Source organism: Lissotriton vulgaris, chromosome 3_1 (assembly GCF_964263255.1).
Source record: "Lissotriton vulgaris chromosome 3_1, aLisVul1.2, whole genome shotgun sequence".
In the NCBI taxonomy this organism is placed as follows: domain Eukaryota; kingdom Metazoa; phylum Chordata; class Amphibia; order Caudata; family Salamandridae; genus Lissotriton; species Lissotriton vulgaris.
This window is the reverse complement of record NC_141689.1, coordinates 1,638,205,849-1,638,230,526: the sequence shown is the minus strand read 5'-3', so window position 1 is coordinate 1,638,230,526 and position 24,678 is coordinate 1,638,205,849. Positions and strand designations below refer to the sequence as shown.

The 24,678-nt window shown below is 49.5% G+C and overlaps 2 protein-coding genes across 2 annotated transcripts in view; both read left to right on the top strand.

Annotated features, from left to right (window-relative positions):
* LOC147728286 (uncharacterized) overlaps positions 1 to 24,678 on the top strand; it is a 1,395,946-nt gene that overhangs the window by 247,091 nt on the left and 1,124,177 nt on the right. The window lies entirely within an intron of this gene.
* Positions 20,145 to 22,678, top strand: LOC147728289 (uncharacterized). Its single transcript, XM_086962127.1, has 4 exons — positions 20,145 to 20,241; positions 20,351 to 20,449; positions 20,591 to 20,731; positions 20,931 to 22,678. Exons 2-4 carry the CDS (start codon positions 20,389 to 20,391, stop codon positions 22,676 to 22,678), a joined length of 1,950 nt encoding a protein of 649 aa, XP_086818253.1. The 5' UTR covers positions 20,145 to 20,241; positions 20,351 to 20,388.

Below are 24,678 nucleotides of genomic sequence, written 5' to 3'. Positions count from 1 at the left end.
AGGTGCGTTCAGCCCCTCTTAATATGTGGCAAAGCTCTCCGCGATAGCCGACGGCTCAGAAACCGGCGATCCCGCCGAGTCCAATAATTGGGTCAGCGGTTGGGCTTGAAAAGCACCCTGACACAGGCGGTGGAGCATCCTACAGGATTTGTCCCCCCACTGATACACCCCACTACGGGTAGACAACCAGGCCTGTCGTGCCTCATCAAGTAGGACCGCTGCATACTGCTGCTGAGCCAGGACTAATTTCCGTCCTATAGATCTACCACCGTCCTCCCTAATCCAACTTTCCAAGACTACCAACTCCGCCTCCTACCGCACCAGATCCCGCAGCCTCTCCGCCTGGGCCGCCGCGCACCAGGAGATGTCCACCCCACGTAGGGTAGTTTTCATGGCTTCCCAAAGGGTCGTCGGGGAGTCAACTGAGTCACGGTTGGTCGTCAGGTAATGGTCTATTTCCCGTGTCATATGTTCCCTATATTCAGACTGTAGCAGGTGCCATCCAGACATGCGCCATCGGAAGGGGTGCCTGGCTGGGCCTACATGAAAAGTAAGGGCCACAGGTGAGTGATCGGACAGGGCCCTCGGCAGGACGTCCGAGGACACGATTCTCTGGGCCAGTCCTCTGGGAACAAATATGTAGTCCAACCTGGAGAACGAGCCATGCACTGAGGAAAAATAGGTATATTCTCGGCGTGCTCCATGCCCATACCTCCAGATGTCCACCCAGTCCAGGCCCGTGACAAGGGCACGGAGCTTGGTGGGGGTCCCTCCACGTCCACGTCTTTGTCAGTCGCCCCCCTCAACCACTGATCCATGTGTACGTCCATCACATCATTCCAATCCCCCCCCCCCCCCAACGATAGCAAGGATGTCTGGCATCACATTCCAGAAGGACATGACCTTTTCGGCTAGGGACCACTGCAGCGGTGGCGGGCATAAATGCTACCAAGTGTCACCCTGTCGCCCCCAACCCTTCCCTGGACAAAGATGTACCTGCCCTGGGGGTTGGACCAACTCTGTTCATGTATGAAGGAAACTCTGCAATGTATAAGGACAGCTACCCCCCGGGAGCCCCTCGTGAAACCTGCGTTGTAAGCATGTGTGTACCCAAATCGTTGTAAGCACAGCGCCTTTGTACCCAATAGATGGGTCCCCTGAAGTAGCAGAGCATTTACCCCGACCCTCTTGGCATAGCGAAGGACTGCTCCCCGCTTGACTTTATCTAACACCCTGCACATTCCAACTCAAAATGCGCAGTGTGCCTGGAGCTACCCGCCCCCCCATCCTGAGCAATCGACATTGTAAAAGGGCATTGTATGGGCAGCAGTGGCCCGACGGTCCAGCATGCAAACATCCCAGTGTATAGACAGCAGCAACATAAGCGCAACCAAACCCACCCCCGCCACAACACAACCCCCAACACCCCCCCCCGCACCTCCCAACTCGGAAGCACCTGTCTGTCTGATCGCAGCCTGGCCCCCAACGGGGGACCGAGAGCCACTCCCTCCAATGGATCCCCTGAAAAATACAATTGAGAAATAACAACCTAGGCAATTTAAAGATTAAAATACCATAATGGCAACAAATGATCTATCATCATTTTCCCGCGCTTGCTGTCGCCGTGAGACGTACCTACCCGCCACCGGACATAGGGAGCCCTGCCGTCTATCCACAGGCAGGGAGATCTTTTAACGCTAATCCTGCATATACAGGAATTGAGAAAAACTTTTATCTTTGAGACCTGGGAAGTACAAGTACCTAATCCTTTAGGTGAATAAGGTGCTATCAAAACCAATACTCTACCAGCAGAACTTACCCTAGAATGAAAGCTTGATTTTCAGATCTCAAAAAAAAGATTGACAAATTCCATAGTATCAGAAACTCTGAATACCCCTGAAGGAATCTATTATGAAAAACATCCAACACGAATTCGTATAAAGGGTTCCGGTTGGCGGGCATTAAGTATTTGATTACCAAATTAATCAGTTGCATCAGAACTGGACGTTGAAAGAATCATCCTAAAAAAACTGAAAATTTATTCTGAACAGCTTCTTAGAAATTGTATACTAATATTACGTGGCTGCTCCAGGAAGAAGGCGCTGGCCGCCGAAACGCGCGTAGAGACCCAATTTTTATGCCACCTACCTTGTTCTATTGTTTATTGCCCTTCATGCTTTTATGTCTGTTATATGTATACTATGAATTTTTAATCTTGATTCTATGTTATATGAATGAACCTTTTTACTGTGTCAATTAATAAATAAAATTATGTTTCTTAGTCAGCTGTAGTCAACCCTTTATCATTTGTTGCCATTATGGTATTTTAATCTTTAAATTGCCTAGGTTGTTATTTCTCAATTGTACTATTTTCCCTGACCTAGGAATTTCAAAATTCATTAACTCAGGGGGTCCTAGTTAAATACACATATCCCCTGAAAAATACCCCATAACTAGGTTATCGCCACCCCTATCCACCCACTCTTACAGGGCAGATGTCCAGCCCAATACAGGGCACCTGAGCACTCCGATAGCAACCATAGAGTTCAATGTGAAAGTAGCAGTCTTAATTTCACTCCACTCTGCAGCCCCTGCTCCGGACCGGGCTTCGGAGACGCGGATCGCGCACGAGAGACCTGGCCAGATTCGGATCTTCTACGACGCCTCCGTTGACTTCTCAATCCTTCACGGACTACTCCACTCGAGGATGAGTCAGTCGCCTCCCGGTCAGAGTAATTTAAGAACTTGGCGATGATTGGCCTCGACGCGAACCAACCGGGGGCTTCCGCATGAGGGCCTGATGAGCCCGCTCCACAACAAAGCAGCGGGAAAGAGTGTCCGGGGGGAGCCAACCCTCCAGCCATTGGGCCAAGAAGCGTTCCACGTTGTCCCCCTCGCATCCCTCCGGAAATCCAACAAAGCGCAGGTTGTTCCGCCGCGCCCGCCCTTCTGCGTCCTCCACACGCACGGCCAGGCCAGCCCAGCAGGACCTCGCCAACCACAGCGGACACGGGGGCCACCCAGGCGCCTGCAACCTCCTCCAGGCGGGCCCCACTCACCGCAGTGCACACGGCGCAGGCAGGCACTCCGGAGCCGGCCACTCCGCTCCCCCACCGGGCGCCTCAGCACCTTTCCCCGCTCCTGAGGGGTCGATCACAGGCCCACTGGCCCCAGGATATGAGCGCGCTCAGCCCCACTGGTCCCGGAGCGAGCTGCGTCCCGGTCACCGCAGCTACTCCAGCTCCCAGCAACCTCAGACATAGAGCGCCAAAATCGAGGCCCCGGTCTCAGGCCCAGCCAGACCTGGCAGGCCCCTCCGCCTCGCCGGACTGCCACTCGCCCTACGGGGCCACCACAGGACCGCAAACACCACCAGATGATGCCCCGGGAACGGGGCAGTGCGCCACAACGCTGGGTGCCCTTGAGTGCTCAGGGCCAGGATGTGTAGGCAGGATAGGTGATTGCGGGCTAAAATGGCCGACTCCTTAGCAGAGGTTTTCTAAAACAGATATGTGGCCCTCTGTTAGTTTCCATTAACAGAGGGGAAGCTAATGTAGTCCTGCTTTACTGTCAATCACACTGTAGGAGGTGCTATGGGAGAGCGGAGAAGTCTTATTTTTCTGTCCATTAACAAGTAAAGGTCTATGGTCCTATTTCGGTTGCAAAGAAATTCACAGGAAGTGTTTGTTGAAAACAAGCTGAGAAATGATCAGTAGATGAGTGGGGGAGGCCCCTTCTATTAAAGGCCATTTTTGGAAAGTTAGAGTCACTGGCCTGCTAGAAAATATGTAGAAGAGGGTCAAAACAATAAAAAATAAAAAAAGTCATAAAGTCAATTGAACATATTTACAAATACCTCGACCTCAATGACATGGCTGTGGTCTTTTCTGGTGTAGGATAGCCTGTTTAACTGGCAGCGTCATACCCGTTTGAAGCGTGAGGATTCTGTTTCCACGTTTTCGTGGAGGCTGTTTTGAGTAGGCTTTCTGAGGCTTAATAATCTTTAGAATGGGAAATCCCGTAAACGTAGCACAACGACTGCACTATCCGCGTTATTGTGTGGTGCTCTGGGGGGCCAGGATGATCCCACCCTCGCACCGCGCTTTCTCTGACTCTGAGCTCAACAGTTGCAACCCGGGTGCGCCACTGACATGTTTCCAAAGTCTTGCTGCTCCGCTCTGTGGACTATGGAATTCAGCAGCTGCTGCAGCCCTGGGGACCTGAGGTTGCGCGCCAAGGACTCCGGGGGCAGGCTACGACCGTGATACAGAGGTCTAGCAGCCCTGCTCAGGGTTCCGCTGCTACGTCAACCGAGGGAGCGATTCAGTCGACCACGTCCCGCTATCTTGGGGGCCCGCCGCCTCAAAAGCGGGGAGAAACCAACAGCAGAAGCTGCAGATCTTAGGATCCCGTTGTAACGGTCTGACCGACGCCCAGGACCGTAACGAGAGTCACCAGGCAGCCCACTTCGCTCTGTGTGGATGGCAGTGGGAGACCTTGTAACAAAGAGGGTCCGGCCATCTTCCTAGCTAGACGATAGTCAACTTCCCGTGTGGCGGCCAGACCGACGTCCAGTCCGGGGTCCGCGGCCATGTAAGCGCTGGTAATATGTCAATGTCTTGTGTAATTTGATAATCAGTTGGTTCCTGATGGTGCTGGCATTAATCCTATTACTCTTAAGGGGTCGGTTACAGTCGATGGCTGCCGCTGACAGGGATATTCCGAAGTAGGGGATCCCAAGCGGATGGAGCTCTTTCGGGGAAGACCCCGGCAAGACCGGTCACTGTTTTTCGCCACTGTTCCTCTTCATATCTTCATCCCACCACCACCACCAATTCAAGACATTCCTTTCCAAAATGTTCTGCTGTTGTCTCTGGATATGGGCCCAGATGATCCCTCCACGGTCCCCAGATTTATTGTACTTCCTCAGACTTTCTTAGCCAATAGACCACTTTTTCTGCTTCCATGCAGTGATCAGACGTCTGCCATCTCACCATGCTGTGTTGCACCCTATTCTCCCATCCTCTTCTATCTCTTTTTGTTATCAAGCCCCCCGCACCCCACAGCATGCAGAGGTTTAGCTTATGTAAGCTGGTGGAAGGTTAAATACGTTTATATTATCACAATCTATTCGAATAGATTTCTTCTCTACAAGAATGAATAATTCAAATCTACGAAATACACTAAAACTGGAGTTACAGGTTACTTTTTCATGTTCCTATGTGATCTGATCTATCCTATATGTATGAGCTGGGAGCCTTGGGATAGGAGTGTTGGGATGCGTTGCTCGACATTGTTCTGGATGTATGTATGTATGCATGCATGCTGACGTTATCCTTCCACCTCTTCTTAGTGTCCATTTTCGTGTCGTGCAGTTTACAAATGTTGATTGATTGAGATAAGATTTTGGCAGAGTGCAGCACTGTCACCCCTGGGGTATCTGTGTGCTGTCTCAAAGAGCCAGTTCTTGTGTCTCTTTCTGTAGTCTGCCAATGAGGGGGCTGTATGGAGCTGGAGGGAAAGTCGTTCCAGGTCTTGGCAGCGATGTAGAAGGAGAAGCTGCGACGGATGTGGGCGGTGTGTGCTATGGCGACTGAAGAGGAACGCGGGTGTCTAGTGGGTTGGTGGAAGTGTAGTCAATGGTTGATGTAGGCAGGTCCTAGGTCGTGGAGGGCTTTGTAGGCGGGCATGAGGAAGATGAAGTGTCATATTTCCTGGATGGGGAGCCAGTGGTCTCTCAGCTGGGGGTGGTGTGGGTTCATTTGAGGAAGGTCCATGACGAATCTGGCTGCAGCATTCTGTATGGTTTGGAGTTTTCTGAGGATCTGGGTGGAGATACCAGCGTAGAGGACGTTGCCGTAGTAGAGGCGGCTGGTGACAAGAGCCTAAGTGACTGTCTTTCTGGTGTTGGTTGGGATCCATCTGAAGATTCTGCAGAGCATGCAAAATGTGTGGAAGCAGGAGGAGGCGACTGCATTAACTTCTCTAAACATATTGGGATCATTAGTGAGATAATCAATGTGGTGGCAGAAATTCTTAATAATTTCTAAAGGATGCAAGTTCTGCCAAAATGCTGCCATTTATGTCATAGTAGCCTTATGCCCTAGGGCTGAGCGGGCCTGTCATGTCAGACAGCTTTATTTCCTGAAACAGTCTTGTGCTTTCAGCGTTTTGCCAACGCATCTGGAGGTATAGCTGTGCACACACTGTTCTCTTCAAGGACACCATTCCCCAAGGATATAGTAGCACTTACATTGATTCACATAATCCCATTTAGTCTTAAACACTCTATTCACTGCCTTTTTCCAACTACTTGCCCCTACAAGGTAATATACATTTGCGGTCCCTCCACTGGTGAACATTTGGCAGAACGTGATTCGATGGTGCTGCATTTGATGTATGCTCTTGTCTTTGGGACTGACGTGGTAGCCATTTCATACACTACTTTGAGAAGTGAATTGCTCGCGTGGCTTATGGAGGTGGAGATAGGCCTCCAGCACACTATGTAAGGTATGGAAAATAAGTGACTTCACACTACTGATGACAGATTATGTTCCAGAACACACCAACTGCTATCCCCCCCCCCCCCGTTGTTGTCACTTCAATTTTCTGTCTCTTTACATCACTGGTCTGTTGTGATACATTTTGACATGTTTTACTGTCTTCTTAGCTGTTTCTCACAGCTCTTACAGGATAGTAAGCAATTGTTCTTCAGTTTTACTAAAGAATTGTTTCTAATGCTATTGTAAGTAACAGGTTAGTTGGGTAATCCTGAGATGTGAGCCTTGTTCACTGGACTGTCATGGCAGTATTTACTGCTCGTTGGTAGGCTGTATTTCAAGTTAGTGGAATCCGGTGAAGTTTCGAATAATGGACGTGACTGTGCACTAGACAATGTAAGGAGGTACAGATCCTTTAATTTTATCTAAGCCATTGCAGCTCATGTGGTAGGACACTCACCCATTGCAGACGAGACCCTGGTTCAAGTCCAAGCCAATGAAATAGTTTTGTTTACCCGTTCTCCTAATCCCACCATCGTTGAAAACATTCTTACTTGCTTTTCTTCAAAGCGAATTGATGGTGATAAATTATTAAACATAAACACCTTTTGTATTGTTTGTGATGTATACACCGGCAGGTTCCTAAATGCACAATATTATTGAAGTATTTCAGCTCAGTGTGGCTGAGCGCGGTCAAGCAGGTGGCTCACAGTCATAGACACTGGGAAACAGCCTTAATCACGAATCTTTAACAACGACGGTAGTAAACAACGAATTTTAACAACGACCTTACCTGAGCAACGACTTGATTAAACCACGGCTTACATGAACAACGAAATAAACTTACCAGGTACGATCTCACTAGTGGTTAATGGAGTCTCCTCTCCCACCCCTATATCCTGTTTTTTTCTTCAAAGTTCCGGTGTCTGGCAGCTATCTGCAACCGCTGCTATCTTTTATATCCTATTATCTTGTTGCTTGAAGGGAACGTGCACCTGGATTCTTTTCAGGATACTTTTCGGATGGCTTGCTTCTAGTTTGGGGAACTTGTGGCTGCTTTTGATTTCTTTTTGTTTGCCTGCGATCTTGAAGCTTCCTTTTCCTGTGCGGCGCATGCCTGCCAGTCCAGCTGTGCTAGTTGGACATGGAATTAAGGGGAGGGGGGGCGCTCCCACAGCCTAAACACACGGGCCCTCTCTCCACGGTGCATTCATATCTGGATGTACAGTGACAGCCGCCAAGCCCCCCGCAACACCGCCACTGAGTGCCAGGGGCGGATATCAGCACTGGAATCTGCATAGAAAGACGTGCGAGATGGTAAATAACACTTCTTTCTATTCCTCTGAAAAAAACCTGAGTGAAACTATCGCAGAAGAGTTTTAGAAGAAAATACCAAATGTAGTCTCTCTAATCTCACAATGTCTCTGCAACCGGATTTATCATTTTACTACTCTTTAAACGTAGAACTCTGCATTTGTTTTTAAGCACTTTTGTTTCTTTTATGAATCGTCCCCATTGGCCAACCATTTTCTTTACGAGGGATTAGGCTTTTCACTCATGAGTTTCTATCGAGCGAGTACATTTTAAATAATAAAAAGCAACTTGTGCACAGCAGGGGCGGTGGGTGACATTTGAAAGTGGTGGGGCGCAAAGTGATTTGCATACAGCACCGTAGCGAGTGCAGCGAGCGAGCCCGAACATCAAAAGGGGGTTTGGGGGGATAACCCCCCCCAAGAAAAAAAAGAAGAAAAATCGTGCATTTTCAAGCAAATTTGAGAAAGCAGGAAGGTTAATAAAGCAATTGTGAAAGTGCAGTTATTACATTAATAGATGGCATAACATAGGTAGCTGCTTATTCAGTATAAGCACATAGCTTCATACATTCCGTCCTATTATGCTCAGACTGAATCCTGTCACCAGGCCAACTGTCTCACTTTCAAGAACAGGACCGTATTCAAACCACTTACATGGACATACAAATCAGCAAATGACATGGCATTCAACCTACTCTCTGACACCCTACCATGCTCCACACCAACTCGGAACTTTAGATTCACCAATCACAACTTTCAAATCAGCAAATGACTCGGCTCCCAACACCCTCTCTGACACTCTACCATACTACACACCAGATCAGAACCTTAGATCCACCAATCACAACCTTCAAACAACACCAAAGCCACCATGTTTGCCTCCTAGTTCTGGGACTTTTACATCTCTGTCCTTCTACACTGAAACTCCACATCACCCAATATGTGGCCCATCCAATCTCTGCAGGAATTTCAGATGGCATTGACAAGACATGTTCTTCAAAGGAAAAAGCACAGCGGCATGGTGGATGTCGACAATGGCATTTAAAGAACGTGCAATACAAAATAACGTTATATGGGCAAACATTTTTGTTGTTTTCCCCAAACATTTTTTATTAAGTAAATTGAACACTATGAGCGATCCGTACAGGAGAGCTGCATAATTGTGACCAATTGACTACAATCAACAATCAAGGGGAGAGGATGTAGCCTTACGGCAAGAGCGGTCGGCTTCGAAGCTGGGTAACCTGGTTAGAGTCTCAGCAACAACACTCTACATCCTGTGATTCAGGGCAAATCACTTAATCTCTCTGTGCCTACCAATAAAAAAATGAAGGTGTTCATCTATAACGAAACTGGTGCTCATGTGAAGCGCTCTGAAACCCGATGTCACAGGTCTAGTTCGCGCTATATTAAACTCAAAAAAGAAAAAATCTGAACTTCAAGGTCTGCTTAGCCATACAATATGACTATTCAATGATCAAATTATACAGGTCCTACACACGGTCACTGCGAGGAACCTATGAAGCAATGACTGATGACTCATATGCCTTCCCCATAGGCCTATACACCCAGGAAGCAGCACGTGACTCTTGCTGTAGCTACTCTGCGAGTCACTCTTGTGGAATGCTCAAGAGGAATTGACCCTTTTCTAAGCGGAACAGCTTTGAAAAGCCGGAAAGAGAATGAGCTTTACTCTGTAATGCTAGGAGTGTTGTCTTTATATCTTTGGCACCACGCCTGTTCTAGGGCCCTCCGGTACGCATGCTTGAGCCTGGAACTTCCCATTATCAGAATAAGTGAGTGGATGTAGTTGTCTGCTTGTTGGTCTCTGGTGTTTGTGGCTGTGTGCATGTGTGAGTATGGTTGAGTTTACATGTGCTGGTGTTTGTGGCTGTTTGCATGTGTGAGCAGGTTTGCGTTTACATGTGCTGGTATTTTTGGCTGTTTGCATGTGTGAGTATGTTTGAGTTTACATGTGTTTGGGAAAAGAATTACAATCAATGCAATGAACTCCCCACTGTATTTATGTCCTGAGTAATTTGCCACAGCCTCCTGTGCACTGAGATATCTACTCAACAATATTAACCTCCTCCCTGCAGCTAGGCAACATGCAGAAATGCAATTTCATAAAAACTCATACTTACAGGCCTTGGGGATAGCATTTATACCAGATAAAAGCCAGCCCCTCTGTTTCTATTAATGTCAGATTTATGCATCCGTTATCTCTCCAGAGGAACCATGACCAAGGCTGAGAGGTAAAGTGGGCGTAAAATTAGACTTTATATTTGCTTTTGAAGTGAGATGAAATCCAAATATTGGCAAAGCGAATGTGTTTGACTTTTATTGTAAATACAGATACACACCATCCAAGCACATGTTGACTCAACATAGATGATACATGCATGTAAACATCCATGCACTCTCAGACTAACACACCTACAGTACCACATGCATACATACCATCGGGCAGACCCCCATGCCGACAGAACAGACCCCAGGCACACAGAACAACAGATCCCCAGACACACAGAACAGACCCCCCAGGCACACAGAACAGATCCCCCCCCCAGGCACACAGAACAACAGACCCCCCCCCCAGGCACACAGAACAACAGATCCCCCCGGGCACACAGAACAACAGACCCCCATGCACACAGAACAGACCACCCCAGGGACACAGAACAACCGGCCCCCTGGCACACAGAACAACCGGCCCCCTGGCACACAGAACAACCGGCCCCCTGGCACACAGAACAACCGGCCCGAGGCACACAGAACAACAGAACCCCAGGCACACAGAACAGACCCCCATGCACACAGAACAACAGACCCCCCCCCCAGGGACACAGAACAACCGGCCCCTTGGCACACAGAATAACCGGCCCCCTGGCACACAACAACAGACCACCCCTGGCACACAGAACAACAGACCGCCCCAGGCACACAGAACAACAGTCCGCCCCAGGCACACAAAACAACAGACCGCCCCAGGCACACAGAACAACAGACCGCCCCAGGCATACAGAACAAGAGACCCCCAGGAACACAGAACAGACCCCCCACACACAGAACAACAGACCCCCCCCACACACACAGAACAACAGACCCCCAGGCCGACAGAACAACAGACCCCAGGCAAACAGAACAAAAGACCCCCCCACACACAGAACAGACCCCCAGGCACACAGAACAGACCCCCCAGGCACACAGAACAGACCCCCCAGGCACACAGAACAGACCCCCCAGGCACACAGAACAACAGATCCCCAGACACACAGAACAACAGACCCCCCAGGCACACAGAACAACAGACCCCCCAGGCACACAGAACAACATACCCCCATGCACACAGAACAACAGACCCCCCCCAGGGACACAGAACAACTGGCCCCCTGGCACACAGAACAACCGGCCCCCTGGCACACAGAACAACCGGCCCCCTGGCACACAGAACAACCGGCCCCCTGGCACACAGAACAACCGGCCCCCTGGCACACAGAACAACCGGCCCCCAGGCACACAGAACAGACCCCAATGCACACAGAACAGACCCCCATGCACACAGAACAACAGACCCCCATGCACACAGAACAGATCCCCCCAGGCACACAGAACAGATCCCCCCAGGCACACAGAACAGATCCCCCCAGGCACACAGAACAGATCCCTCCAGGCACACAGAACAACAGACCCCCATGCACACAGAACAACAGACCACCCCCTGGCACACAGAACAACAGACCACCCCCTGGCACACAGAACAACCGGCCCCCTGGCACACAGAACCACCGGCCCCCTGGCACACAGAACAACCGGCCCCCTGGCACACAGAACAACCGGCCCCCTGGCACACAGAACAACCGCCCCCCTGGCACACAGAACAACCGGCCCCCTGGTACACAGAACAACCGGCCCCCTGGCACACAGAACACCCAGCCCGAGGCACACAGAACAACAGAACCCCAGGCACACAGAACAGACCCCCATGCACACAGAACAGACCCCCATGCACACAGAACAGACCCCCATGCACACAGAACAGACCCCCATGCACACAGAACAGACCCCCATGCACACAGAACAGACCCCCCCAGGGACACAGAACAACCGGCCCCTTGGCACACAGAACAACCGGCCCCTTGGCACACAGAACAACCGGCCCCCTGGCACACAGAATAACCGGCCCCCTGGCACACAACAACAGACCACCCCTGGCACACAGAACAACAGACCGCCCCAGGCACACAGAACAACAGACCGCCCCAGGCACACAGAACAACAGACCGCCCCAGGCACACAGAACAACAGACCGCCCCAGGCACACAGAACAACAGACCGCCCCAGGCACACAGAACAACAGACCGCCCCAGGCACACAGAACAACAGACCGCCCCAGGCACACAGAACAACAGACCGCCCCAGGCACACAGAACAGACCGCCCCAGGCACACAGAACAAGAGACCCCCAGGAACACATAACAGACCCCCCACACACAGAACAACAGACCCCCCCCCCCCACACACAGAACAACAGACCCCCAGGCCGACAGAACAAGAGACCCCCAGGCAAACAGAACAAGAGACCCCCCCCACACACAGAACAAGAGACCCCCCCCCCACACACAGAACAAGAGACCCCCCCCCACACACACAGAACAGACCCCCCCAGGCACACAGAACAACAGACCCCCCAGGCACACAGAACAACAGACCCCCCAGGCACACAGAACAACAGACCCCCATGCACACAGAACAACCGACCCCCCCAGGGACACAGAACAACCGGCCCCCTGGCACACAGAACAACCGGCCCCCTGGCACACAGAACAACCGGCCCCCTGGCACACAGAACAACCGGCCCCCTGGCACACAGAACAACCGGCCCCCTGGCACACAGAACAACCGGCCCCCTGGCACACAGAACAACCGGCCCCCTGGCACACAGAACAACCGGCCCCCTGGCACACAGAACAACCGGCCCCCTGGCACACAGAACAACCGGCCCCCAGGCACACAGAACAACAGAACCCCAGGCACACAGAACAGACCCCCATGCACACAGAAGAACAGACCACCCCAGGGACACAGAACAACCGGCCCCCTGGCACACAGAATAACCGGCCCCCTGGCACACAGAATAACCGGCCCTCTGGCACACAGAACAACAGACCACCCCTGGCACACAGAACAGCAGACCGCCCCAGGCACACAGAACAACAGACCGCCCCAGGCACACAGAACAACAGACCGCCCCAGGCACACAGAACAAGAGACCCCCAGGAACACAGAACAAGAGACAACCAGGAACACAGGACAGACCCCCCCACACACAGAACAACACACCCCATACACACAGAACAGACCCCCATGCACACAGAACAACACACCCCCATGCACACAGAACAACAGACCCCCAGGCACACAGAAAAACAGACCCCCAGGCACCAAGTTCAGAGACGGACATTTTGGGTCACCCTTACAACGAAGCACCATGAATGAGCAGCTGCATCCAGGTAAAGAACTAAAGATGGCGTAGACACACAAATAAAAGGTGAAAAGAGGTAAAGTGAACTGTGTGGGTCTTTTAATTGAATTTGTATAGTTATAACTCTATTAATTCTACAGTCAGGGTCCCCAGTACTGTCACACTACGAAAACATACTATACAGTGTGTTACGTTTCTACTGATACCTAGGTGGTACCTCTATGTTATGTGGGCATGAGTGTAATGGGAGGCGGGGGCCGGAGAAGTTGTAGATACAAGTAGCTTCTCCAGGCGACTTACACCCCTGTCAATGGAAAGGTGCTAGATGAGGGGAAAAGTGAAGCTAAATGAATTTGACCTGCAGCAGCTCCAAGTCCTATCCAGAAGTGAAAGACCAAAAACATTTTTCTCTGGCTTTTGCTAGGCTTATTATCATCAACCATGAGTAATACAATCCCTACCCAGTTGCTAGGCAACATAAGGGATGTTAATCTTCTTTCCCGCCCTGCAGTGATCAGATTCTATTACACGACCAGAGGCCTAATTACCGTTTTAGCTCCTTACTGAACTACTTTGGCAGCAAAGATAAACTATAACAAATATATTTCTTCAACACAGATATCAGATAACAAGGCAGCATATGCAGTCCAGGCCTCCATTCTCGATGACATCACAGTGAAAACGATGACATCACAACCCTCTGCATGAATAGTCCAGAGGTGGCTATATATTTGGGCTTTGCTTACTTACTATTTATTTGTTACTGTACTTTGAATTCTCTGAAGGACATCAGTGTCGGCTTGCCCGCCAGCTGTCAGCGCATTTATATCTTGGTTTAGACGGGAGACAGTGCAGAATGCACTTTCCACTAGGTCTGCATCACTTTGTGATGCAAACCAGGATCAAATTAATACATCTGCCCCATAACCATAACACAACAACTGGAGAGTCATACTAATAAAATTGGATTGCTACCCAAAGGAACCCTTTCAGCAATCACAGAATAATGAAAGACTTAAGGGGGAAAAATAAGATTCTATTCCTATGCCTTTCAATTTTCATGCAGCTCTTCGACGCCTGCTCATAGCTCAATGTGCTATATTTGAAGGATTGTTACTTATGAACTCCAAGCAACAAAAGGATCTCTGTGACAAAAGCAATAACCCACTGAGCTATCTACATAAAATACCATTCTGTGATCTGCATGTCACACATTGTGCTTTGCAGGGGGGAACATTAACCCTCTATGGTATTATATCATGAGTCAAACTTGTGACTAAACAAATGGTAGATCTCTCCCTCATGCGCATTAACCACAAGTTATGACATTATAATTATCCCCCTCTGAAAAATGCCACATACAAAAATATCTCTGCAGGCTGCTCTTCTCTCGGTTCTACCTGCCATGCAGAGGGCACCCCCTTGACCTTTGCGCCTGGTGCGACAGCACCGGTTGCACCACCATAAAGCCGGCACAGAACAGTAATCACTTATCTAGCTCTGCCTTATCAGTGCCAATTCTCTCACTATACTGTGCCACGCGAGTGCCAAGCTCTCCCTAGATTTCGTGATTTTTTTTATATCTGTAGCAGTGGAAGGAAATGTCTATTTACTTCTGTGACAGAAACAACCACTGTGGAATTTCGCAGTGGGACTCATCAGTCCGTGATTTATATGAGATATGTTCCATATGTGAATTAAAAAGAAAGCCTGGCAAATTCTACCCAGGTTATTTTTCAGCAACTCTTGTTCATCCGTTTATAGAAATAAGTGAGCATAAGAAGCTTTGACGTTGATACCTACATGGCCTCCCAAGGTACCAGTGAAGTGTGAAGTGTAGCTCAACTGAGACACAAAGAAAGAAGTACATATTAGTGGCTGACTCGACATGCTGAAATATCTCCCTGGTAGTAAATGACGCCTGCTCTGGCCAGGCATGTGAAACTGTGCTGGCTGAAATAGCTTAATTAATATTTTAGTTTAGTACTCAGAGTAGTAGGGTCGTGTCTCTAATATTTCTCACACTTGCATGGATGATAATGAGAGGAATCATTGCTAAAACGACTACTAGCTCTGAGAGAAAGCCCTTTAGTGTTAAGGTGCCACAGACCTGATTTTTGTCATAAGTCCCTCCGAGGAGTTTGTGAAAAGATATCGGCTTACTTTGTTTGTTTTCTTTAAATGCAATATTTCTTTTGCACCAGCTAAACTTGGGGTTTCTTATCAGTGGACAGAGGCGAGCACATTATCAGTGGACAGAGGCGAGCACACGTTGCAGGTGGAAACCTTCATAAAAATCAAGGTCATTCTGAGGGTCAACCCCCAATACTATGAGACTCCTTCCAAAGACAGCGCGCTGACGGTTCTATGATTAAACCACTACTTCCTTAACAACGAAGTCCTAAACCAATTAGGCCCCGCAGCAGATCCGCACAATCCTGGGCAGGGAGTCTGGGCTCAGGGCGCTGACGTACTCCTGGAGCGGCAGTGATTCCTCCTGGCTCGCCATGGCCAAACTCTCGTCCCGTGGACCCAGGACCTGCAGAGAGTCCTATCCCCGCCCTTCCTTCTCACCCCTCAGACCCCGCCAGTCTCATGTCCTGGGTCTCAGCCCGAGCGCTCTGGCTGCAGTTCACTATAAACCCCGACCCAGGCGACACCTCTCTACCGGCACCTGTCCTAGCCCGTGGCAATTGACTACCTAGGCATTGGTTCCAGCTCTGGTCGCCTAGGTGCGAGCCACGGCCCGCGGCTGAGCAAGCGTCTCCTCGACCCCATTGTCCGCGTGCCGACCGACCCTGCGGGGGAGTAAGACTAAGAGGGAAGCTGTCAGGCTGTCGGGGGAAGCGAGTAAATGCCCGCCTTTACTCCTGACACCTTCCGAGCGGTGGACTAGCCAATCCTGGTGAGTAGTAAGAAGGGATACCTTCCATCAAAAAATCCTGGTCGCAAAAGTGACAGCTCTGGTCGCAAACTGCTGGTCGCAATTTTGACAGCTTTTGACATGTCTGGTTTTAAACTTCTGGCCTTATTTTTGACAGTTTAAGGCCAGGACTGTTTAAGACCAGGGTTTGATCAGCCCTGGCCTTAAACAGTACTGTCCTTAAACTTCTAGTCTTAAATATGACAGCTCTGCTCTGCTGCAAAACATGAGGTAATTGTGTATATGTTAAAAGTGCATAGAAAAAAACTGCATGGTTGTAGGCTAGAAATGTCTGTGCATTTTTAAAACTGGGGGTTTGCAGCCAGCTGATGTTTGAACAGCTGGTGGGGGCAGTCCTGAGTTCCCAGCCCAGGGCCTGGGAAGAAGAACGTGTCATCAGCTGTTTGAACAGCTGATGGGGCAGTCCTGAGTTCCTCAGCCCAGGGCCTGGGAAGAAGAATGTGTCATGTAGGTGTCAAAGTGGTAATGGGCCCTCACAAACCTACCAATGGTAATTCTCTCTAAAAAAATAGGTTAATACAAACCCCTTATAAAATAATAAACCCCAGCCATCCCTGAGATTTGAGATAAGAAAAAAAAGAGAGGTGGCCTGTAGAGCAAAGCTTCCCATTGTCTAACCCCACTCTTCCCAGGATAGGCCCACACATCACAAAGCCCCTGGTCCCAAATTTGACAGGTTAGTTTCAACTTGACATGGCTGGCAGGAAATTCATGTGAGTCCCAAGGTAGATCCTGTTCCCGGGCTCCCTACTTCCCAGGAGAATGTGTCACGTAGGTGTGAAGAGTTTTGCGCTGGCCCCCATTGTCTAACCCCACTCTTCCCAGGATAGGCCTTGAGTTTGAGTAACAAGGATAGAAAAAAGGATCCCAACAAAGGCCAGCAGGACATTGTTCTAAACCCCCTAAAGTCATAAAAGGTGTGGGGGGCTTCAAATTAGCATGCTTGGACAGGTATAAAAGGCCCCTCAAGGAACACTGCCAAACACCCATTCAAAAACCCCCCTGTGAGGAGTGACTGGCGTGGATTGTTCTGCTGTACCTGGAGGACTCCTGCACCAGCAACCAAGTCAAAAACCTTTGTGGATTTCTACACCATCAAGCCCTACAAAACCTTTGGGAGTGACTGGCCTGGATTGTTTTGGAGGCACAGAGCCAACCCTTGGATCCTAAGGCAAGAATGGACCAGAGCAACTTCTCCCAGATTGACGCAGCCTGCCAACATATAAAGAAGGTAAATAATGGATGGCGCAATGTTGTATTAGGGTGTACATGTAGTTTAAAAAAAATAAAAAAGTTGTACTTTTAAAAAAAATAGTACTATGTAGTGTGGCTTGTGAGCTGTTACTCTTTAAGTCTATGTGAGGTGTTTAATGTGAATAATGGTGACAATTACGTTTTTTTACAAGATGCGAATTGTAATGTAAATGTGCTTAAAGTGAATAAAGGCTTTGCTGATGCATTGAGTTTAAAGCTATGTGTGTGTGTGTGTGTGTGTGTGTGTATGGGTGTGTGTGTGTGTGTGTGTATTTAATGTTAATAAGGGTGGTGGCATAAGTTAGAGTTTGCAGGGTTTGTATTTAAGGGGTCATAATGTTATAGGCCTTAGGAGGGTACATGTAGAGGGGAAACGTATATTTTACAGAGCATAGAAATTTTTTTTACCAGGCTGCTGTACATTTAATGTCAATAAAATGTTAGAGGCTACTACTGTTTCAGGGGTGCCAGAGGTTCTTTAAATAAAATACACTGCATACATATAAAAATAAATAAAATGCCTTATGGTACTCACCAAGCAGTTGTTTTTGGGGCTTTTCCAGGGTCATAAGTAAGGGCCTGTATCAGTGCAGGAGAGTCTGTAAGGGGTGATGGTGGTAGGGTTCCAGCTTCTCCAGGGCGCTGTTCAGGGGGGTGAGGGTGTCAGGCTCGTGGTCCTTGTTGCTGTGCCAAGGACCCCCGTATTAAATGAATAAGCCCCCGAGCCCGCTTGCATCGGGCGCTGTTTGGGGGTGCTGGGGTAGGGCTCCATTGGGCCTCTGTGGCCGAGTTAGCCGAGCTTTTATTTATTTATTTTTTAAATAACCCCCCGAGCACGCTTGCACAAGGCGCTGCTCGGGGTGAGGGGTCCGTGTGTTCATGAGGCTCAGGAGGGCCCCGAATGCAGAGTTGTGCCTGTTTAAAAAATCGACCAGAGCCCTCTTCTCCGAGGCGCTACTCGTGGGGGTGTTAGGGGAGGGCTGTGAGGGGTCTTCTGGCCTCCGGGCCCGTGTCATAGTGCCGGTTTTAAAAATAGGCCCCCAAGCCCGCTTGCCTCAGGCGCTGCTCGGGGGTGCGAGGCTTGAGATCCCATGGGCCTCCGTGGCCGATTTTATTAAAAAAATAAGCCCCCGAGCCCGCTTGCCTCAGGCGCTGCTCGGGGTCGGGGTCATGGTGTCAGCTGGGGGCTCAGGGGTCCCGACGGCTGCCTCGCTCCCGCTATTTTGTTTTAAAAATGCCCCCGAGCCCGCTTCACCATGGCGCTGCTCGGGGGTGTTGTGGGGCCGTGATCCGTGTGTCCTGGACCTCCGTGGCCCGAGTGCAGAGTTGTCCCGCTATTTTGCTTTTTTTTAAATGTCCCCGAGCCCGCTTCACCAGGGCGCTGCTCGGGGGCTCTGTGGGCGGGCGCCGGGTGTCTGCAGGGGCTCCGGAGCCAGAGTGCAGAGTGGTCCCGCTTTTTTTTTTTAATGTCCCCGAGCCCGCTTGCACAAGGCGCTGCTCGGGGGCTCTGTGTCGGGGTCCCGGTGTCTGTTGGGGGCTCCGAGGCCCGTTTTTTTAATTAAAAATGTCCCAGAGCCCGCTTGAGGCTGGCGCTGCTCGGGGGCTCTGAGGGCGGGCTCCGGGTGTCTCTGCAGGGGCTCCGGAGCCCAAGTGCGGTGTCTTCTTTGCATTGTAAAAAAAAAATGCCCCCGAGCCCGCTTTCACAAGGCGCGGCTCGAGGGTGAGGACTCCGGTGTCCTTGGGGGCTGTGAGGGTCCTGGGGGGGGCATTTTCCCACGGTCCCCACGTGGATACGGCAGCATGGCGGCTGTGAGGCTTCACCGGGTCTGTAGGGGCATGGTCCGCCCCTTCAGTGATGTCACCAGTGCATCACTGAAGGGGCGGACCAAGCCCCTGCAGACCCGGTGTGTGTGTGTGGCTTTTTTTTTTTTTTTTTGTTAAAACATTTATTGAGAGATAGCGCGAACACGATGGTGTCACAGCGCTTTACACAAGAAACAGTTGCAAAACATAAGAATTACATGAGTTACATAAAAAAGATGCCATACAGAAAAAAAATGTAGCGCAAACTTTACCCTAAGTTGTCAGAGTGCTTTACAATAGGAACAGTAATGATACATGTGAACATTACAAGGGCGCAAATTATAAAAGCAAACGTTAAGCTACATGAGTAATAAATAAAGTGATAAGTGTGTAGGTTACAAGAGAAAACAAAGTACAATTAGAGGTATAATCCTGCAATATAGGGTAGACACTCAAGCACAAGAATAAGCGTCATGTAGGCAATTCTGGCACTGGCGCAACTATCAAAAGCACGCAAAATGTAAGAGGGTGCAACCAAGGTGTTACAAGAGAAAAGTGGCATGTACATGTTACAAAAGAGTACCATGAACCTAGGGGCAGTGGTTGTAGGTCAGAAGGACTATGTGTACCTACAGTGATTTACCCCATAAGCAAAGGATATGGCGCAGGTTGTTTTTAACATATGTTTTAGCGCCGCACATACAACGCTTTTTAAAAAAATGTCTGTTGTTGCACCCCTCTTAACAGTTTTTAAAATGTATACATGAATTGTTTGAAGTTGTGATACTTTTATTTATGAAAGGTGCTTTAAATCCTGTTCTTTTATTTAATATTTAATACAGATGCAAGACCCTGCAAATGCAACCGTCACCAATGTACCCCCTGCGCTGGACACAGCTGTAATAACTAGCAGCGATGGTCACTTGTCAGCACCGCAGCCAGGTATATATATTTAGAGTTGTGTAGTTCTACGTAGTTTTGTACACCAGCAATGCAGAAGTTCTCTTTTTTTTTTTTCTAATGTGGGTCTCATGTCTGTATGCTTTTACAGCTAATGACCCCGACCTACAAGAAGCTTATGACGATCTTATGTTGTACATCGAGGCTCAAGACGCTATGAACAATGTGCAAAACACTACAGTTCCTACAGGTAAGTAAAAATGCCGTTGTTATTTAAACTGTCTAAGGCGCTAGGGAGTTGGCGGAGTAGGACAGCGTCCTGACCCTGAGGGTGTATAGAGGTAATCCTCAGAAAGATGACTAATGTTGGGTATTATTTTTTTCTTTACAGGTGTCCCTATGTTATGCCAGGACGGTGCTGAGGTCCATGAGGCGGCGCAATGTTCAAAAGAAATCCCTTTGAAGAGGAAAGCTTCAACTTCTAAAGTGGGACCTCGGTCAAAGAAAAGAGCTGCAAAAAGACCTCTTTCAGGTGTGTTTTTTATAAAAGGGTGTGAGAAGTACTAGAGGCGTTACAGACTCTCAAGCAGAAGGGTACAGCTGGTTGTAGCAAGGCCTATATAAAAAAGGTGACTGTGTAGAACTTAGGATGGTGTTGATTGTACATGTTGTTTTTATGCTTTCTCTAATATATATATATATATATATATATTTTTCTGTTTATATTTTAGAAGCGGCTCAGAAACATGCTGCTGAAGAGAGGTCGGCGCCGCCCTTAACGGACATAACATCCGTCCAGAACAACAGAAGCGGCGCAAAAGTCGTGAGTAGGCGTGTACGCCAGGAAAAACTATCTACGTACTACACACCAAGCAACACGCTGAACAACCATCTACAACAATCTATTCTGCACAGGGGTGGGGCCAACACTGGCGGTATGCTTACAAGCCCTGCCTCCCTTAAGAAGAATCATGGGGACTCAGAGAACCTCCCCAGCCCTTTAAAAAGGGTGAAGGTCTGTAAGGTGTTCACAGACACCCAAACAGAACCCTTAAACCAAAAGAAGACAACGGCGGTGCTCCACGAGGGCCTTGCAAAGCTCTTAAGCCCTGAGAAGAAAAGCCCTAGCACCCCTGAGCCCCAAGCTAACCCCTTAGATTTATCTATAAAAAAGGATGCTAAGCCCTTGAATGAGGCCTATACAACCTTGAGCCCCAAGGAGGTGGTAGTTGTACCGGTGGTTGTAGAAGAGGCGGCGCCGCCACAACCCCCTAAAACATCGCGCCTCTCAAGAAAACATCTGAAGCTAAAACCGGGGGTCCCTAAGTTCCCGTTACCAGAGTCCCTCAGCAACCCTAATACAATGCAGGATCCACCAAGCGTCCTGAAACCCCAGACAGTGGCTAATAAAATAACTGTGCATGTAGAGGTGCACGCCCCTGAGCAACCCCCAAAGCCTGTTGTAAGTGTTCAGGCCCAGCCTAGGGTATCAACAGGTGGTAATGCGCAACCCCTAGAAAGTCCTTCTAGCATGAATAGCCACGCTCTTGAGGAGTTGAGGGGGATGGTATACAACATTGGTAGAACCCCAGAAGCGGTGTACCAGGGGTCTTTGAGCACAGATGGCTTACAGAACACAGGTAACCATGCACCACACCCTAACACATACATTTCAGCTAGGCCCCAGGATTACAATGACAACTCCTCACAATCCTCAGACCCTTTGTCCCCGAGGACCCCTCCAGGAGCATACGACCCTACCAGCCCCACGGTCATCCACATGTACAGCCCCGTGTCCAGCCCCGATGCCAGCCCCGCGTACAGGCCCTTGGACAGTCCAGCTGCCAATCCCGTGTCCAGTCCCGTGTCCAGTCCCGTGGCCATCCCCGCTGCCAATCCCGTGTACAGTCCCGTGTCCAGTCCCGTGGCCAGCCCCTCTGCCAACCCCGTGTACAGTCCCGTGTCCAACCCTGAGGCCAACACCGCTGCCAACCCCTTGTACAGTACAGTGTCCAACCCTGAGGCCAACACCGCTGCCAACCCCTTGTACAGTACAGTGTCCAACCCTGAGGCCAGTACCGCTGCCATCCCTGTGTACAGGGCCATGTCCATCCCCTGGGACATGCCCGTGTACAGACCTGTGTCCAGTACCGCCATAGCTGGTGGCAGTATAGATGGGCCTGAGGGGTTGTCACCATTTATAAGACCTCGCAAGGTGTGCCCCCCTAAGCAGGAACAAGATGGGTCTGTAAACACAGAAGAGGTATTGAAGACACATGTAAAAGAGATACAGATGGCTGTTCGCAAATTAAAACGACAGGCGAACCGTGCAATCATAAGAATGGATATGGGGTTTTCCAATCTCAGGAACAAGAGGGAGGCCCAACATCTGGTCGTGGCAAGGGTTGGGGTGTGTAAAAAAGAGATCATACAGATGTGTCAGGCGGCTGTGGCCGATATACACGGTACACATTCATGACTGTCAGTACCAGCCCCTAAAGACCCCCACAGCCATTGTTGCTCCTAAGAGGACCCCAAAATATAGCCGTAAGGTCCAGAGGTTAGTGACAAAGGCTGTACGGTTCTTAAAACTACTCAAGCAACGACCATCGGGGGCCCCACAAACCCTCAAACAAGACACCCCTGTTTCCATAGACCCCTTCAAACAAGATACACCTGTTTCCCTAGACCCCTTCAAGCATGGTACCACAGCTTCAAGATCAACGCCTGAAGCATATAATCCAACACTTTACCGCCGACAATACATAGGGGCAGGGTCTAACATACCTAGGGTCGGTCATTTGAAGGGGGTCGGGGGGCTGGCTTTAAAACTCCAAGCACCCCAACATTCAGAAGGACCTTGGGGTGGAACTGTAGCGGAGGCCTCCATGAACAAGACAACCAACGACAGCGACCTACCTGTTCAGATAGGCTGGGGCTTGGTATCTCGAAAAGCCTGGGCCCGTAAAAAAAAACAAAAGTGGCTTAATAGTACAAAGCAACGCCGGCTTTTAATAAATAAGCTGAAGAAGGCGAGAATATGCGCTACCCGCAGGCTTACAAGAACCCCTGAGACAGGTCCCACCATGACCTCCCAAAATGACACAGCAGAGAACACCTCCACAAATCACACTCCTACTGATGAGGGCCCAGAGCCCTTGTTTTTAGAGAGTGTTAGAAGTTACACTCGCAATGTAGAGAGGTTTAGGGCCGTAGAACACTATGAGGAGTTTAGATTTATTAACCTACACCAAATAACATCAACCACTCATGGTGTTCTGGCTATACATCAGGCTGTGCAGGAGCTCATAGAAAGGTTGTTACACGATGTGGGGCCTAATGACTTTTTCCAACTCCGCTTCCAGGGGCAGGGTTTTGACACACCGGTTCACCAGGCGTAAGACCCGAGATGTTTTTGACGCTGTGCAATTTTTAGAAAACCTCCAAAGGCTTTTACAGAGTAAGGCGGAACTAGTCGCCTATGGCACTTTTAGAGTCATAGCCCTCATTGTACGAGGGCGTGAGGGGGGTGTTTCCAGACCCTTAAAGAGCGTACTATACAGTAAAATAATTGGTAAGAAACAGATGTGGCTGCTCAATTTTACCAACGCCACTGCCAATACATGTCTGGCGGCCAGCATCGTGGGTCTGCTGATGGCTCGCAAGACCCCTGATGCTGTCATCATGTCTAGAGCTGCTGAAGCCCATGAGGTTCTTGAAATACCTCCTGACCGAATGGTCGGCTTTGGCGATATAGGTCTTTTTGAGAACTATTTCGCCGTGACGGTGAAAGTTCTCTATCACAGCGGTTCCTGGAAGTACTTTACAACCGGGGAACCTGTGAGAAACAAGACCGTATATGTCCTCCACATGGAAAATCATTTTTACGGCATCTTGAACCTAAAAGGTTTTCTGGGGGCCAAGTATGTGTGCGCCCACTGCGACCATATATACAACAATAAAACACACCACCAGTGTGAAATGTGTTGTAAGATGTGTCAGAGGGTTGGCTGTATAGAAGACGCTACCCTGAAGGTGAGGTGCAGCACGTGTAGGCTGTTTTGTCGCTCGCAAAACTGCTTGAGCATACACGAGAAATCTTTCAAATGTGTCCCTAAAAAGGACTGCAGCGAGTGTGGGCGGTATGTTGCAACGGATCACAAGTGCAAAGGTATGATATGCCCCCGTTGCCATGTGTCTTACAAGGCCGGTACCAACCATCAGTGTTATATGGTTAAAGGTCCACCTCAGACCAAGACCGAAGACTATATAGTGTTTGATATAGAGTGCACACAAGAGACGGGGGTACACCAGCCTAACTACATTTACGCACACCATCTAACTTCCGACGACAGTTGGGAGTTTGAGGGACGAACGTGCGTTGGTGATTTCCTGAGCACTTTCATTCAAGCCAAATTCCAAGGATATACCATGCTCGCCCACAACTCGAAAGCCTATGACTCCTTCTTTATTCTACGA

What these genes read in the sequence shown, in the direction of transcription:
- LOC147728289 (XM_086962127.1), top strand. Translation starts at nt 20,389, where the DNA reads ATGTTGTACATCGAGGCTCAAGACGCTATGAACAATGTGCAAAACACT. An exon ending in AAACACTACAGTTCCTACAG is followed by an intron (nt 20,450 to 20,590) that starts GTAAGTAAAAAT and finishes TTTTCTTTACAG; the next exon opens with GTGTCCCTATGTTATGCCAG. An exon ending in TGCAAAAAGACCTCTTTCAG is followed by an intron (nt 20,732 to 20,930) that starts GTGTGTTTTTTA and finishes TTTATATTTTAG; the next exon opens with AAGCGGCTCAGAAACATGCT.